This window comes from Delphinapterus leucas, chromosome 13 (assembly GCF_059928025.1).
Source record: "Delphinapterus leucas isolate spDelLeu-1000000601 "Yukka" chromosome 13, BTC_Dleu_Yukka2, whole genome shotgun sequence".
In the NCBI taxonomy this organism is placed as follows: Eukaryota; Metazoa; Chordata; class Mammalia; order Artiodactyla; family Monodontidae; genus Delphinapterus; species Delphinapterus leucas.
Window position 1 is genome coordinate 72,215,489 of NC_143141.1, and position 14,529 is coordinate 72,230,017.

Sequence of the window (14,529 nt, forward strand, 5' to 3'; positions counted from 1 at the left end):
AACAAAATAATAAAAAGTCAATTAACAATTCACCATATTAGCAGATTAAATCATACAATCATCTAAATAAGTGCAGAAAAATTTATTCAGCACCCACTTATGATTTTTTTTTAAAAACCGTTTAGCAAATTAGGAATAAAATAGAACTTTCTTAGTCTCATAAAGAGCATCTACAGAAAAGCCTGTAGCAAACACCACACTTACTGACGAAACATTAAACACTTTCCTTTTGAACTTGGGAATAAGACAAGAGTGTGTCCAACCGTCACTGCTATGAACAGTCGTAGTGAAGGCACCAGCCAGCACAGTAAGGCGAAAGAAAGAAAAGGCACACAGGCTGAAAAGAGAGCGACCAGACTGTCATCACTGGCAGGACTGTATATACAGAAAATTCAAAAGAAAATACAGATAACTTACTAAAATTTATAAGAGTTTAATTGGGTACAAAATTAAAAATTTATTTTTTATACCAATAACATTTTCAAAATGACAATTTAACATTCCATTTATCATACACCAAAAGTATTAGATACCTAAGAATAAATTTAACAAAACATATGCAAGACCTCAGAGAAAACTATAAAGCATTGAGAGGCATTAAAGGTCTAATTATAAGCTCATGATTTGGAAGACTCAATATTGTAAAGATGTCTGTTTTCCCCTACTTGATTCACAGATTTAAAAGCAATTTCTATCAAAAGCCCAACAGGTTTGTTTTTGGGGGATAGAAATTGACAAATAGTAAAATTTATGTGAAAGTTCAAAGCCAAGTCACTTCTAAAGAAGAAGAAAAGGTCTTCCCTGGTGGCGCAGTGGTTGAGAGTCCGCCTGCCGATGCAGGGGACGCGGGTTCGTGCCCCGGTCTGGGAGGATCCCGCGTGCCGCGGAGCGGCTGGGCCCGTGAGCCATGGCCACTGAGCCTGCACGTCCGGAGCCTGTGCTCCGCAGCAGGAGAGGCCACAGCGGTGAGAGGCCCGCGTACCGCAAAAAAAAAAAAAAAAAAAAGAAGAAGAAGAAAAGAAAGACTTGTTTCTCACAAATAATAAAGCTTAGTACAAAACTATAGAATTAAGATAATGTGCTACTGGCACAGGGATAGACAATGGGACAAATAAATCAAAACAGAGTTTTAAAACAGATGCATGCACATATGAGTCCTTTATATATGAACAGAGGCTCTTCAGAATGGTGAGGAAGGAACTGACTTTTCAATAAATGGTGCTGAGACAACCAGGTATCTTCATGAAAAAACATATAAAACTAGGTTCTCCTCTTACAGTAGTCACCAAAATCAATCCCAGATGTCTTTAAAAAGACCCAGTGAGAAAAGCAATTTATAAAGTTTTTAGAAGGAAATATAGGATAATATCTTCATGACCCTGAGGCCAGAGAGAAGTTCTTAAAGAAGACACAAAGAGCACAAACGAGAAAAGATTAAAAAAACTTTAGAAACGGACAGACAGTATACAGACAGACAATGGCCAGACCATAGATGACAATACAACTGTGACCCACACATCTGCAGTAGACGGGCAAGGAATCAGCCTAGAACAGTCAGGACTTGGCCCATGTCTGCAGCTCCCCAACTTTTGTCCCTGCTTCCAACTCAGGACCAACCAGAGAAAGCCACGTATGTTTCCCAAACGAATCATTTAAGATGCCTGGTTTCTAGTTAGCCACCTGCAGCTAGCTTCCCCCTGGCAACAGCCGCCAGTCAGAGCAGCCCTGAAGCCTTCCCCTCTTCCGTCGTCAAGCTTTCCCACTCCCCTGCCTGCCTCGGAGTCTCTGCCAAACGCAAATGATAGCAGCTTTTACCATAGCAACCTTGGAATACATGCCTCCGTTTGTTCTCATTTGGCTGGTCTCCCTTTACTTCCCCCCCCAGATTAGGAAGTTTGTTCACTTAAAGTCTCCATAAAGAGAATGAAAGACAGGCTTCAGAAGATACTTGCTGGTTATACCAACAAATAGCAAGTGCACAGCCCATATGAAAAACTGAAAAGAAATCAGTGGGAAAAAGGACAACCTGTTGAAGAAAACGGGAAACACACTAGAACAGTCACTGCATGAAAGAAGAATTCAAATGGTCCATAAACATAAAGATACCTAAGCCTCAGGAGTAATCAGGAAAATGCAGTCACCCAGTGTAGGAAGCAGAGCAGGCACTATCATTCTCTCTGGCCTCGCATCCCACCCAGTGACTCAGAGAGGGCGACCGACATGTCCCAGGTAAGTAGCCGAAGCAGCGCTTGGACCCCAGCCAGGCCCCGGCCTCTGTCCCCGCCTCCTCCTCTCCCTCTGCGGGCTCCAGGGCAAGAGCTTTCTGGCTCTGGGCCCAGGCCTCTCATTTGGTGACAGTTAAAAAATCATCTTTAAGGGACTTCCCTGGTGGCGCAGTGGTTGAGAGTCCGCCTGCCGATGCAGGGGACGCGGGTTCGTGCCCCGGTCCGGGAGGATCCCACATGCCGCGGAGCGGCTGGGCCCGCGCGTCCGGAGCCTGTGATCCGCAACGGGAGAGGCCGCAACGGTGAGAGGTCCGCGTACCGCAAAAAACAAAATCAAAAACAAATCATCTTTAAGGCCCTCTTCGGTTTAAAAGATCCCGCCTTTCTGAACAAAGGGAGGAAGGTAGAGCCAGGGGCTGGGAGAAGAGGGACAGAGGCACCGTCTTTTAACCATTAGCTCAGAAGAAATCCAAAGCCCTGGCTTGGAGCCCACTCGTTTCAGTCAGAGTCAGTAGTACTAAAGAACAAGGTGCAATCCTGTAGAATTCATCACCCTCAAATCTGCCTTCCTCTGCCCTTTCAGCAAAAACGAACAAAGCCCATGTAATGATCAAAATGTGCTTACCATTAGTGGTCATAGTGGTACTTTTCCATGTTAAGAATCAAGGTCCAGGGAGGTAGGACTTGCCCAAGGCCACGCATCACAGAGCGCTAGAATCAGGGTCTTCACGACTCCTACACCTATGGCTTTTTGCTTCCCCACCACGGGGCTGTTGCCCGCCCACACTTCTCACCTGTCCTAAGACCTGCCCATCCCCCACAGCTGTGGGCACTTAAGCTCAGCACTGCAGCCTGCTTATTCTCACCTGTGCGTTTCGTGCTCACTGAAAATTCCTCTCCCAAGCTCTGTGCCGAAGCAACATGGGACACCAGCAGGGCTGACCCATTGGTTGCCCCCTGAGCAAAAGGCAGACTTACCTCGCCCCAGCAGCAGCAGCAGCAGCCCCAGGAGGAAAGTGCGTGGCCGCAGCCCCATGCTAGAACCCTCCAGACGTCCGCGGACCCATGGGCTATCACTCTTCCTTCTCCTTTTATGCTCCTCTGTTGTCTGATAGGACGCCTGTCATAAATTTTACTGTCTTCACCTTTGAAAGGGCAGTGACCAGCTGTAAATGATAAATATTAACATTTAGGTAGACGACCTCTCAAGGTAGATGGGTCAAAGATGGGTGGCATGTTCTAGACAAAGGCACCAGAAGACCAGGACCACACAGCCCCCTTCGCATGGCCTTCCAGGATGGTGAGTGCCCAGAAATTGTTAGCGTCGGGGGACTGGAAATTGCTGGCACTGGGCTGGAATCCCAGGTCGGCCACAGCCATCAGAGCTTGGGGGGCATCCCTTAGGTTAGCCTCAGCTTTTCCGCTGTAAGCTATGGAACTAAAAGCCATGAAAGAAGTGAAAGTACTCTGTAACAACTGTAAACCAGCCATCTCCGAATGTGAGATCTCTAGTGGGCAATGTGTTCCCACAGTGTCTCAGGAGTGCCTCTGGGTTCCCTAGTCTCCATGGCACAGAGAGGTTTTTTCCGAGCCCTGCGCCTAGAGCCGGGGTGGCTGGGAGTGTTGGGCTGAAGTGTGTGCCACACATTTATTGTCTGCATGTTGAATTGACAGATGTTAGCCAGACAGGTGAGCCATGGAACTCATCTGATAGAACTAGAAGTTTCCTTTGGGCAAACGAAGTCAGAATGCTGGGCTGGGTCCAAACTGGGCAGGTGGCGCTGGAGTTTAAAGCCTGGGTGACAAGCCTTGAGGGGGTAAAGTTGAATTTTTTTCCCACAAGTATCAAGGAACAATGGCCTTTAGTTAATAGAACAAATATATTTAAATCATCCTCGCATTTTGGTGACCCTTATGGCAGCAAGGCTGAGAGCCTGACTTCTGAGATCTAGCTAGGAGTCTGGAGCTGGTTTCTATCACCCAACCTCAGGTCTTGATCTGCTGACACTTTTCTCAAATATTTAAAATCATAGTTGGGTTCTCTTAAGTATAAAGTGAAGACTAAGTGGGCGGCCCCTTGTTTCTGGCTTCCAGATATTAAGTGTTGTTTTCCTTTTTCACCTGCTCAGAAAAATGTGGCTTGTGGATGACCACTGGTTTAGCTGTGCCTAAGGCTCAGCCTCAGGGCTGCACGGAGGTCTCAGGTCACACCAAGAGTGTGGAGGCACTGATACAACTTGACCAGCTGACCATTGGCTGGTCCTGGAGCCTGGCAGAGGGCGGCACACAAGGCAGAGAAGGAAGAAGAAGTAAACCCAAGGCGTGTGTGCAGGGGCCATTTGGACATAGATGCTTCTGGGCATCTGACGCTTGATATCTTCACCAAACTTCCCACAAAGCTCAATGAGAGACCCAAAGCTGCCGTCCTGCTACAAGGATGTCAGGAGTCCACTCAGCTCCAGGCCACCAACAGCTTTGAGGAGCATCCCCGAACCTACTTGGACTGAATGGGTGTTCATAGGTCCCCACTCATGCTTAAGCCAGTTGGAGGTGGGGTGGGAAGCGTGATGGGAAATGGGCAGAAATAGCCTAGCTCTGCAGTCTGTGTATTCCTTTCCGTCTCTTACTACTTCTCTGCATGACCATTATGGCCCAGCTGGACTGGCACACATACCAACTTCTCACCTCTTTTCCATTTAGAAAAATTGAGAAATGACTTAAACACATATTTAACCTGTGTGAAGCATTTTTATATAGTACAGACTGAAGTCTCTCTTAGATAAAAAAATCTTTGAGTCCTGTCAGTGCATCAAGGAATTCTCATCAACTGTGAGGCAGGGGGGAATAACATTTTTTGGGCATTCTTGTCATCCTCTGTGGTGTGCTCCTTAGGTGTTAGCTTAATTAGCACTGATGACCTATGTGATCTATTAGCAGCTGTGAAAACAATGGACAAAGGACTTGTCAAAAGCCAGAGGCAAACTCCAAAAGCTTATAAGCTTCTCTGATTTTTGCTACTAAAATGTCCTACGAGGACAAGTCCTAGAGAAGGTAAGATGCTTCACTTCAGACTTTAGCAACAATCAGCAGGTGTTCCTTTTGCGAAAGGCACAGGCCCATGAATTCAAATCTCTTAGGGATGGCAGTCCATGCCTTGGTCAGAAGGCATCTTAGTGACTAAAAAAGCTGAGAGTGTGCTGTTGTCCAAGAAACCACAAGGCGGGGCTAGGCCAAGCCTTGGCCACAGGGCCTGTACGGATTAAAGGGGCACTGGCGTTAGAAGAGTATTCTTCAAACTGGGGGTAACAACCCATTATTATCCCATGAATTTAATTTGGTGGATGATCAGCCCATTAAAAAATTGAATGGGATGAATGGGATATAATATAACCAAGGGCATTGCATATAGTAAGGGTAAGTAATGTTTTGAGAAACTTTCATTTCAGCTACATGTGGTGATACAATATGTATTTCTAAACATGGGTCACAGTGAAAAAGAAAAAGAAAAAAAGAAAACCACTACCTCAGAGAGTAGTAGATCAGATCCATAAAGAAATCCTTAGACTTTGAGAAGAAGGAAACAGATTTGCTTTTCCCTCTGGTGAAAGATGCAGCTACACCAAATTCCCGTGTACCGGGAGCTAGAAGTGATGCCTGTGGTTCTTTTTAATGGTTGTGAGCAGTAGTAAATAAAATTGTTCTCTTCTTTCAACAAAGGAAAACCTAATCCCTGGCTCCTGGGTGAGCTCTGCCAATGTGGTAGAATGTGTGCCTGTCATTTAGGACAAGTACCCACTGGTGCCTATCTTACAAAAGACCCATGGCTAGAAGAGGAAGGGTACACACCAGAACTGTGGCAGGGGTGGAACCAGGGGTGTCAATTTCAGAATAATCTGCACGGATGCCACTCATGCCCTGAGAATTGTCTGCCCCAGTTTCAGCTTTTCTGAAGCACCTACTGGCCCTCACCATGACAGCCTCGTGTCACTCATTCCTGCATGGAACTAGTCGCAGGATCCTGGTAGGCCTCCTGAGGGAGAAGTTGGGCCTTTCTCTTCCTGTCGTCTTGGCACCCCTGGAACCCCTCCCCACCAGAGCACCTAGCTCAGTGTCCTGCACATACGAGGCCCTCAACAAATCTTCATTCATTGGCTAACTCTTCTCCAAAGGCAGAGACAACTGGTTTAACCAAGCCTGTGTCTCTCCAAGCCCTTCCCAGCCACAGAAGGGAAAAGAGGCTTGGATTAGGCATCTCCAAACCTGAATGTTACCTAGATGCCAGTGTTCCTGTGGATACAAAACACAAGCCTGGATGTACACACACACACACACGGGCAAAACACTGTCCAGTGCAAGTAACTGAGCAGATTTAGCTTCCCTGGGGCAGTGGATTTTCTTATAATCAATATACTAATGATAAGAAGAGTTTAATTAAGGAATGAAAAAGTAAGAGACAAAATGAAGAAGGGACCAGCAATGCATGTCTAGAAAAAATACAATTTTCAAATATCACAGCATTAGTGATAAAAAAAAAAAGGACAGGGCAAATCCCAGTAGAACATACACTCCATGAGACCTGTCCTCCTTGTTCTTTGCTATGTCCCCCGCGGCTGGCACATTGCCTGTCATAGCAGGCATTCATTCAATGTTGGATGAATAAATAAATGAATGAAAGTCAGAATAAAAAGGAAAGAGACCAAAACTACTATAAAAAGATCAGCTCAACAGGACAGAACAGAAAAGATGAAAGGGATACACATCATGTTTTAGGACAGAACACTGAGTAGAAAGAGACAGGCACAATGCTCTAATACCATGAAGCACGATGGGAAAAAATAATGGAGAAGCAACATTGAAGCTCACAGCCCATGGTCTTCCCCAAGGTCACACGATTATTCTCCCAGCTCCTTGGTTCTCAAGCCTGGCTTGCACATTGGAATCACCTGGAGAGCTTTCAAGAAAAATACCTGTGCCTGGGCTTTACCCTCGGACCTTCTGAATTAATTGGCCTAGGCTGGGGGTTGGGCATCAAGTTTAATGATGGATTCCAGTTGAGCCAGGCCTGCCCAGCACTGAGGGATGAAGAGGGCTTCATCTCTGCTGTTCTGGACGAGCCAAAGGTCCCTGGGACGTGGCTTGATGCCAGAACGGGCCATGGATGCTGACAAAGTCAGACTGACCTGGCAGCCTCTCCAGAGAGGAAACCCACAGGAACCCTGGGTAAAATGCTGGAGCTTCCCTCCAAGGTCAGGGAGTAGATGGGGAAAGGGCCAGATTCTGGCGCCTGGAGAGGCCCAGTCATTGAGCACCAGGATGTGTGGGCTACAGTTCCAGAACAGCCATGGTGCCCGTTACCACCTGCAGGCTTTTCCTCTTCCGTGCATCTTGGTTTCCCGGCCTGTGAGACTGATGGCATGAATTCCATGTTCTCACATGCAGTGTGAAGAACTGGACAACAGCAGTTGCGGAAGGGGTGAGACGACCTGCCTACTTCAAGCATATAGGGTACCTCTCTCCCGCACAAACCTTTGTGCAGAGAAGGGCACCGTCACCAACTGGCCACCATTTACAGGTGGGGAGCATGTGGCCCCCACGGCATGAGCCCTGACATCCTCCAAATCACATGCTGTTCTGCTTGTTGGTCCCTCTCTCCCCTCTCTCATCCACCATCTCCAGACTCTGAGCCCCCCAGACCCCCCAGTGCTTCCCAACCTTTATGCCTCCCAGCACACGGAAGATGGTGGTATTTGCACAACACAGAGTCTGAGCAGATGGGGCGATCTGCAGGCTGAGATGATCAGCCAGGCAGCCCCCGAGCCCCTTCCCACCCTCCCCCGCCCCGAGCAGGGCTTGGGGGGTGTCGTCAATGCGTTTCCCCATCTGTACACCTTAGTGCACCTACACCCAGGTGAAGACTTGAACAGCATTTGCTAAGCACCTACTGGGTGCCAGGCATGTTCTAATCAAACTCATAAATGAATTATCTCATTTAATATCAGCTACATTCATGAGGCTTAAAAGCCTTGACTAAGGTCACCAAACCAGTAAGTTGTAAAGAGGAGGTTCTGACCCAAGTCTTCTACCTCCACAGCTGTGAGTTTCTCCCAGGCGTGACTGAGAGATGAGCCTGATGAAATGGTCTTAAACACCCTTCCGGAGGGAAACCCGGGGAGTCTGATTGTGCGTTGTTGGAGGGCAGCCTCTGGCTCATGCACCCAGCTGGGCAGGAGAGTCTGGCAGTACGACCATTCCCTCATGAGCGCTGAGTCTGAGCGGGCCACCCAGCCTGACCACCTCACGGCCCGGGCTCCAGGTACCCACTAACCTGTGGAGGCCATCTCAGGAGGACCAGAGAACCAAACAGGGATGCTCTGCTCCATCCCAGTTGGTGGACGCCCGGCTGTGACCTCCTTTCCCCTCCTTGGGAGGATCCCACCCAGAGGCAGGAAAGCAGCAGGGATTAGGTCAGAACTGGTCAGAGAGCACCTGAACCTTAGCGGCCATCTAGTCAGTGCCCTCCACCCCCATTGTACAGAGGGGGAGACCGAGGCAGAGAAAGCCGGAGGGCCAGTCTGTGACTAAGGGCCTGAGTTATAGGTCTTGGATTCCCTGATTCAAGTCCAGGGCTCTTTCCCCATTCATCATGTAGGGCTGAATCACCCCGACCACCTGCAGCAATGGAATTTTTAGGCCAGTTTTACTGATAAGAAATGAAAACTCAGAGAGGATTAGTAACTTGCCCAATTGCTCAGCTACTCAGGGTAGAACCCGGAGTGCTTGCCCTCTCTACCACAGCCCAGGAGTGGTCAGGTTCAAGTCAGAGACACTCGACACAGACCCTGCACTAGCAGATACCAACATAAAAACCAGGGCCCGCATCTCCATTCTGGGAAGAGGGTTCCCATGGAGACAGGTCGGCCAGCATGGCCAGTAGGCACTGGAACACAGGAGAAGCTCTTCCCTGGATCTTCCAGAGCTGAGATCCCCAGGGCAGGGCCGGGGGAGTGCCCTGGGGAGAGAAGTGGTGTGAGAGTCCTCTGCCCACTGAGGGGGGTGCTCCCGAGGGAACTGTGCCATGTGGCTAAGCTTTCCCTTATTCCATTTCTTTGGCATCCTTTGAGAGTTATGATCTGTTCCTCAAATCCAAAGGGAATAACCACAGTCTCCTGGCCTTTCCTGGGAACCTCGCGTGCTTAGGACCATGCCGGGAGTATCCTGGTTCCTGCAGCCCCTCGTGGCCTGACCCCACATGCTTCCCTGGCCTGTGTTCAGAGTGGACCACCTGCTAGGAGGGCTTCTCCCGGACCACGGATCCAGAGACGGAAGAGCACCTCTCTACCACCAAATCGGGGCAGCTTACCGGCTGTCGACGTCTCCCCATCCGCACTGCTGATCCAGACTGGGGCCTCTGGGCCTTGGGCTGTGGGGCAGGAGACGGCTGTGGCCTGGCGTCACCAGCTTGCTGTGGAGCTGGGCCGTCATCCACCCTCACACACGCTGCACGTGGTGTTAATAGCCTTAGTAATGATGACGATACACAAGTGTGCTTGCTTGGCCGGCTCCCTGTTTACCTGTGATGGGCATCACCTGGGGAGAGGGCCGTGCAAGTGGGCTGGGAGTGGGAGGGGGCCGGCCTTCTGTCCCAGGGCGCCGATGCAGGTTGGCCTGCTGGGCCAGGCGGGGCTGGGCAGGCAGATCTGCGCTGGGCTCCAGTCATCAGCGTAGCCAGGCCTGGATTAGGCACAGCCCTGCGGAGCTTTGTCACCTCAGGCTCTGTTTCCCAGGGAGCGCCTGTGTGCCTCTCTTCGGGGCACTGCTGGCTGAGGCAGGCCAGCCTGTACTCCTTTCTTCTCTCCCTGATTCTGGAAGGACCTTCTTTATAACTGCAGGGTTATAACCTGTTAGAACCCAGAAGAGAAAACCTGAGGAAAAAGAATTTTCAAATTCCTAATTTTCTCCATTCTAATCCCCGAACATTTTCATACTGTAACATCTCTGAAGACAGTCTCTAAGAAACCACAGAAATGTTTAGAAGCTTGCCCAAGATCACACGGAGAGCAGGTGGTGAGACCAGATTTTTAATACTGTTTTTTCTGCCCCAAAGGCCAGTCCTCAACCCAAGACACAATACTTCCTTACTTTTGTTCATTTCCGTTTGTTCCTTGATTCACCCTTATAGGCCTCTTAGGGGCCAAACACGTGTGACCAGGAACACCCAGGGCTGTATGTCTTAATCCCAGGCTCTCCAGAGAGCGGCCGGAAGCTCAGGGTGGTCTCCATGGAAACCCCGGATGCCTCGTCCTACGCCCCACTCCCTTTCATCTTTGCTCTGGGAGCCACCTGGAGCCAAGTTTCCAATTGTTCCTCTCTGCAGACGTTGAGATCCAGGTTTTCTTAAGCAGACCGAGGCTCCAGGCTCTTGACCTGTAGCATCTCTCGCCTGGATTCCTGCACCAGCCCCTGCAGGCTGGCCACCACAACCCCTCGCCCATCCCCGAGGGGGTGACCTTTTAAAACCCTTTCCCCTCGTTCATCTCCCCTGCCCTCCACCATGGCTTCTGCTCCCGTCACTCTAGCAGACGTACTCTAAGATCAACAATTTGTTCAATCCACTGGATGGTGAGGCCCTCAGACCTCGTCCTACCTGACATCTCAGCAGCGTTTAACGGCTGACTGCTACCCTTCTTCTCAGAAAGTGCTGTCCTGGGCCTGCATGTCTGTAGTTTCCTGCTTTCTTCTCTCCAGTTCTTCCTTTTCAGCCTCCTTTGCCAGCTCCCCCTCTGCTTCTGGAGCTCCTCAACACTCTGGCCTGCACCTTCCTCTTTCTCTCTCTGTCTCCCAAGGTGATCTCACCCCCCAACCACACACACACACACCCACGGCTTCATTTAAAATCTGTGCATCACTGACTCCTACCTTTCCATTTCCAGCCAGCCCTCTCTTTCAACCTTCAAACCCCATAAACTTATTGATTCATTGACTCAGCATCTCTACTTTGATACTTCATAGGACTTCAAACTCAAGGAGTTAAGAACGGGACGTATGCTCTTCCTGCACTCATTTGCACTCCTACAGGAAGTGGCAGCAGTGGTTGTAGACAGACCCAAGAATGATTCTTGAAAGCTTCATCTCCTCAGCCCCAACAGATCATTCATTGCTGAGTCTCATCAATTCTAGACCCTCAATCACCTCATGAGCTCACTCATCGTTCTCTGTCTTCACCGTCCCACCCCGGGCCCATGTCACCATCTCTGCTCCCCTGAATGGCTGTAATATATGCTCCATGTCCCCTCTTGCTTGTTCCAATCTTGTTTGTTTGTTTGTTTTTTCACACAACAGCCTGAAGGATCTTTTCAAAGTGCAAATCTGATGTCACACCCTCGTATAAAAGCCTTTGACAGCTTCCCACTGCCCTTTTGACGAAGTCTAACCATCTTGGCGTGCTTTCGAAGGCCCTGCATGTCCCCCTCCTCCCTCTAGCCTTAAGCCCTCCTCTACCCTTTTGCTCGGACCCCAGGCTTGCTGGGCTCCTTTCACTTCCTTGAACGTGTCATCCTTTTTGCCACCTCAGAGCCTTAACACATGCTGTTCCCTCTGCCTGGAACTCTCAGGCCACACCAATCCCCTTCCCACCCCTTGGCCTCACTAACTCTCCTTCCAGGCTCAGCATAAATATTTCTTCCTAAAATGCTTTATCTGGCCCAGCGAGTGTCAGGCCCTGTCTCATGGTTCCCTGGCCTTGCTTCTCCTCCAATATTCAACACACTTGGAATTGCTTGTTCAAGGTCTATCCTGTCTTTCTGGTTGCAAACTCCAGTAGGGCAAGGGCCAAATGGTTCTCTGCTGTGTCCTTAGTACTTAGCACAGGGCCTGATGTCAACAGATGCTCAACAACTGCTACATTGATGAAAATACCCAGCCTGGCTCCAGTCATCCTCCGGAGCCCCTGGTGAACAGAAGCCAGTGCTACCTCATGGCAGATTAACTGCTCCTGCCCTCTCTGTAGCTGTGTTACATCACTTACTTAATTTTGTCAGCCATCCGAACATGGGCCTATTGGAACCGCCTGCACAGTCTCTGCAAAGTCCCATTGCAGCTTTGCACACAGGAGGAAACTGTGTCCCAAGAATTGCACTCTTGGGACCAAGAACAATACATCACCACACAAAGGAAGGGAGCCCTGCTTGGTCTCTGTCTGGCCCAGGCGTCCTCCTATGCTTGAGAAATCTCTCAAAATAACCCTCCTAAAAAAACCCCAGGAAAATCTGAAAATTTCCCAGTCTTATAACTGATGGATAGTGAACCAATCAAGGACTGGCAAATAGATTTGAAGGTCTATCAGAGTCTCCCGTTTCCAAAATCCCCCCGAAGAAAATGCTTGCCAATCAGACTGCCAGCATTTCCTCTTTCTTCCCCTATGAAACTTATTCTCCTTTCAGACACCTTTGAACCCCTGTGAAAACGAAAGTGACTGCAGACGGTTCCCTGTGGCTGCAAGTTTATAAAGAAACAGCTTTGACTAATTTTCTCTTGGGTTTTGTTTGATTTTTCTGACTGCAATCTTGGTGCCATGACTCAGCTCCAGCCTGACCTGCCTGTCACTGTGGACCGTGGCTCTTGTCCAGGTGTGGTGCCCTCGAGCCTCACTGCCCGTGGACCATCGTCCATATCAACAAGTCCGTTTACGCGGGACCTCAACTCCGCTCTCCTTTAGGTTCCTTGGCTGTTTTACTCACTTGTCGAATACTGGGTGTTTATATTTGGCTAGGGTTCCCCTTTAGAGCTGCGTCCTTAGTGATTTGCTTCCACCCGTCCCTTTGTTCTGTCCTGTGTCCTTGAGTGTTATTTTGTCGAGAGGAGGAGGACCACAGAGTGGAACACAGGCCTCATTCCTGTAAGCTGGCTGAACCAGCCTCACAGAACAGGGAGGTGGCAGTTCTCTGCAGATCAGCACCCTCTGAGAGCAAACTTTGCTGTAAGTCACCAATAAAGCCAGAAAAAATGTCCTCCCATCCTGGCTGTTTGTCCTGAGACCTTGATTTTGATTCGAAGAGAGCATTCTCTCTCTCTGATATATTCTACCTGCCAGGGACTCTGGTAGTTGGGTCTGTGTTCAGAGGCAGCTGACCATTAGGTCAGGGGCCCGAGACAGAAGATTGTAAAAGCAACTTCAGTTGACTGTAACTTTCAGCTGACAGTAGCCAGGAGTCTTCTCAATCCAACCTGTGTCCCCTTTAGCAGAACTTCACCAAGGATGACTTGGGCCTTCAATGGACACTTTGGGGAACACTTAATTTTTTTCTTTAATTGAAGTATAGTCACTGCACAATATTATATAAGTTACAGGTATACAATATAGTGATTCACAAGTTTTAAAGATGATATTCCATTTATAGTTATTATAAGATATTGGCTATCTTCCCCATGTTGTACACTTCATCCTTATAGCTTGTTTTATACCTCATAGTTTTGTACTTCTTATTCCCCTACCCCTATATTGACCCTCCCTCCCTCCCTCTCCCCACTGGTAACCAGTAGTTTGTTCTCTATATCTGTGAGTCTGCTTCTTTTTTGTTATATTCACTAGTTTATTGTATTTTTTAGATTCCACATATAAGTGACATCATACAGTAATTGTCTTTCTCTGTCTGACTTATTTCATTTAGCATAATGCCCTCCAAGTCCATTCATGTTGCTACAAATGGCAAAATTTCTTTTTTTTTTTTTTTGCAGTATGCAGGCCTCTCACTGTTGTGGCCTCTCCCATTGCGAAGCACAGGCTCCGGACGCGCAGGCTCAGCGGCCATGGCTCACGGGCCTAGCTGCTCCGTGGCATGTGGGATCTTCCCGGACCGGGGCACGAACCCATGTCCCCCGCATCGGCAGGCGGACTCTCAACCACTGAGCCACCAGGGAAGCCCAAAATTTCATTCCTTTTAATGGTTTAGTAGTATTCCATTACGTACATACCACATCTTTATTCATTCATCTGTTGGTGAACACTTAAGTCACTTCCATACCTTGGCAATTGTAAATAATGCTGCTATGAACATTGGAGTGCATGTATCTTTTTTAAAAAATAAATTTATTTATTTATTTGTTTATTTTTGGCTGTGTTGGGTCTTCGTTGCTGCACATGGGCTTTCTCTAGTTGCAGTGAGTGGGGGCTACTCTTTGTTGTGGTGCGCAGGCTTCTCATTGCGGTGGCTTCTCTTGTTGCGGAGCATGGGCTCTAGGCACGTGGGCTTCAGTAGTTGCACGTGGGCTCAGCAGTTGTGGCTCGCGGCTCTAGAGCGCAGGCTCA

General features: G+C 48.7%; 1 protein-coding gene across 2 annotated transcripts in view; it reads right to left on the reverse strand.

Annotated features, from left to right (window-relative positions):
- The window catches only part of PLB1 (phospholipase B1), a 171,529-nt gene that overhangs the window by 121,737 nt on the left and 35,263 nt on the right, over positions 1-14,529 (reverse strand). Inside the window, exons 2-3 of one of the 2 annotated variants that reach the window (XM_022574167.3) lie at positions 9,586-10,123; positions 3,204-3,391 (exon numbers count right to left, since the gene is read on the reverse strand). In XM_022574167.3, the coding sequence (XP_022429875.2) occupies positions 3,204-3,261 (58 nt within the window). In that variant the 5' untranslated portion in view covers positions 3,262-3,391; positions 9,586-10,123. Of the gene's footprint in view, positions 1-3,203; positions 10,124-14,529 lie in introns of both variants that reach the window. The other variant, XM_089923307.1, reaches the window with a different exon arrangement.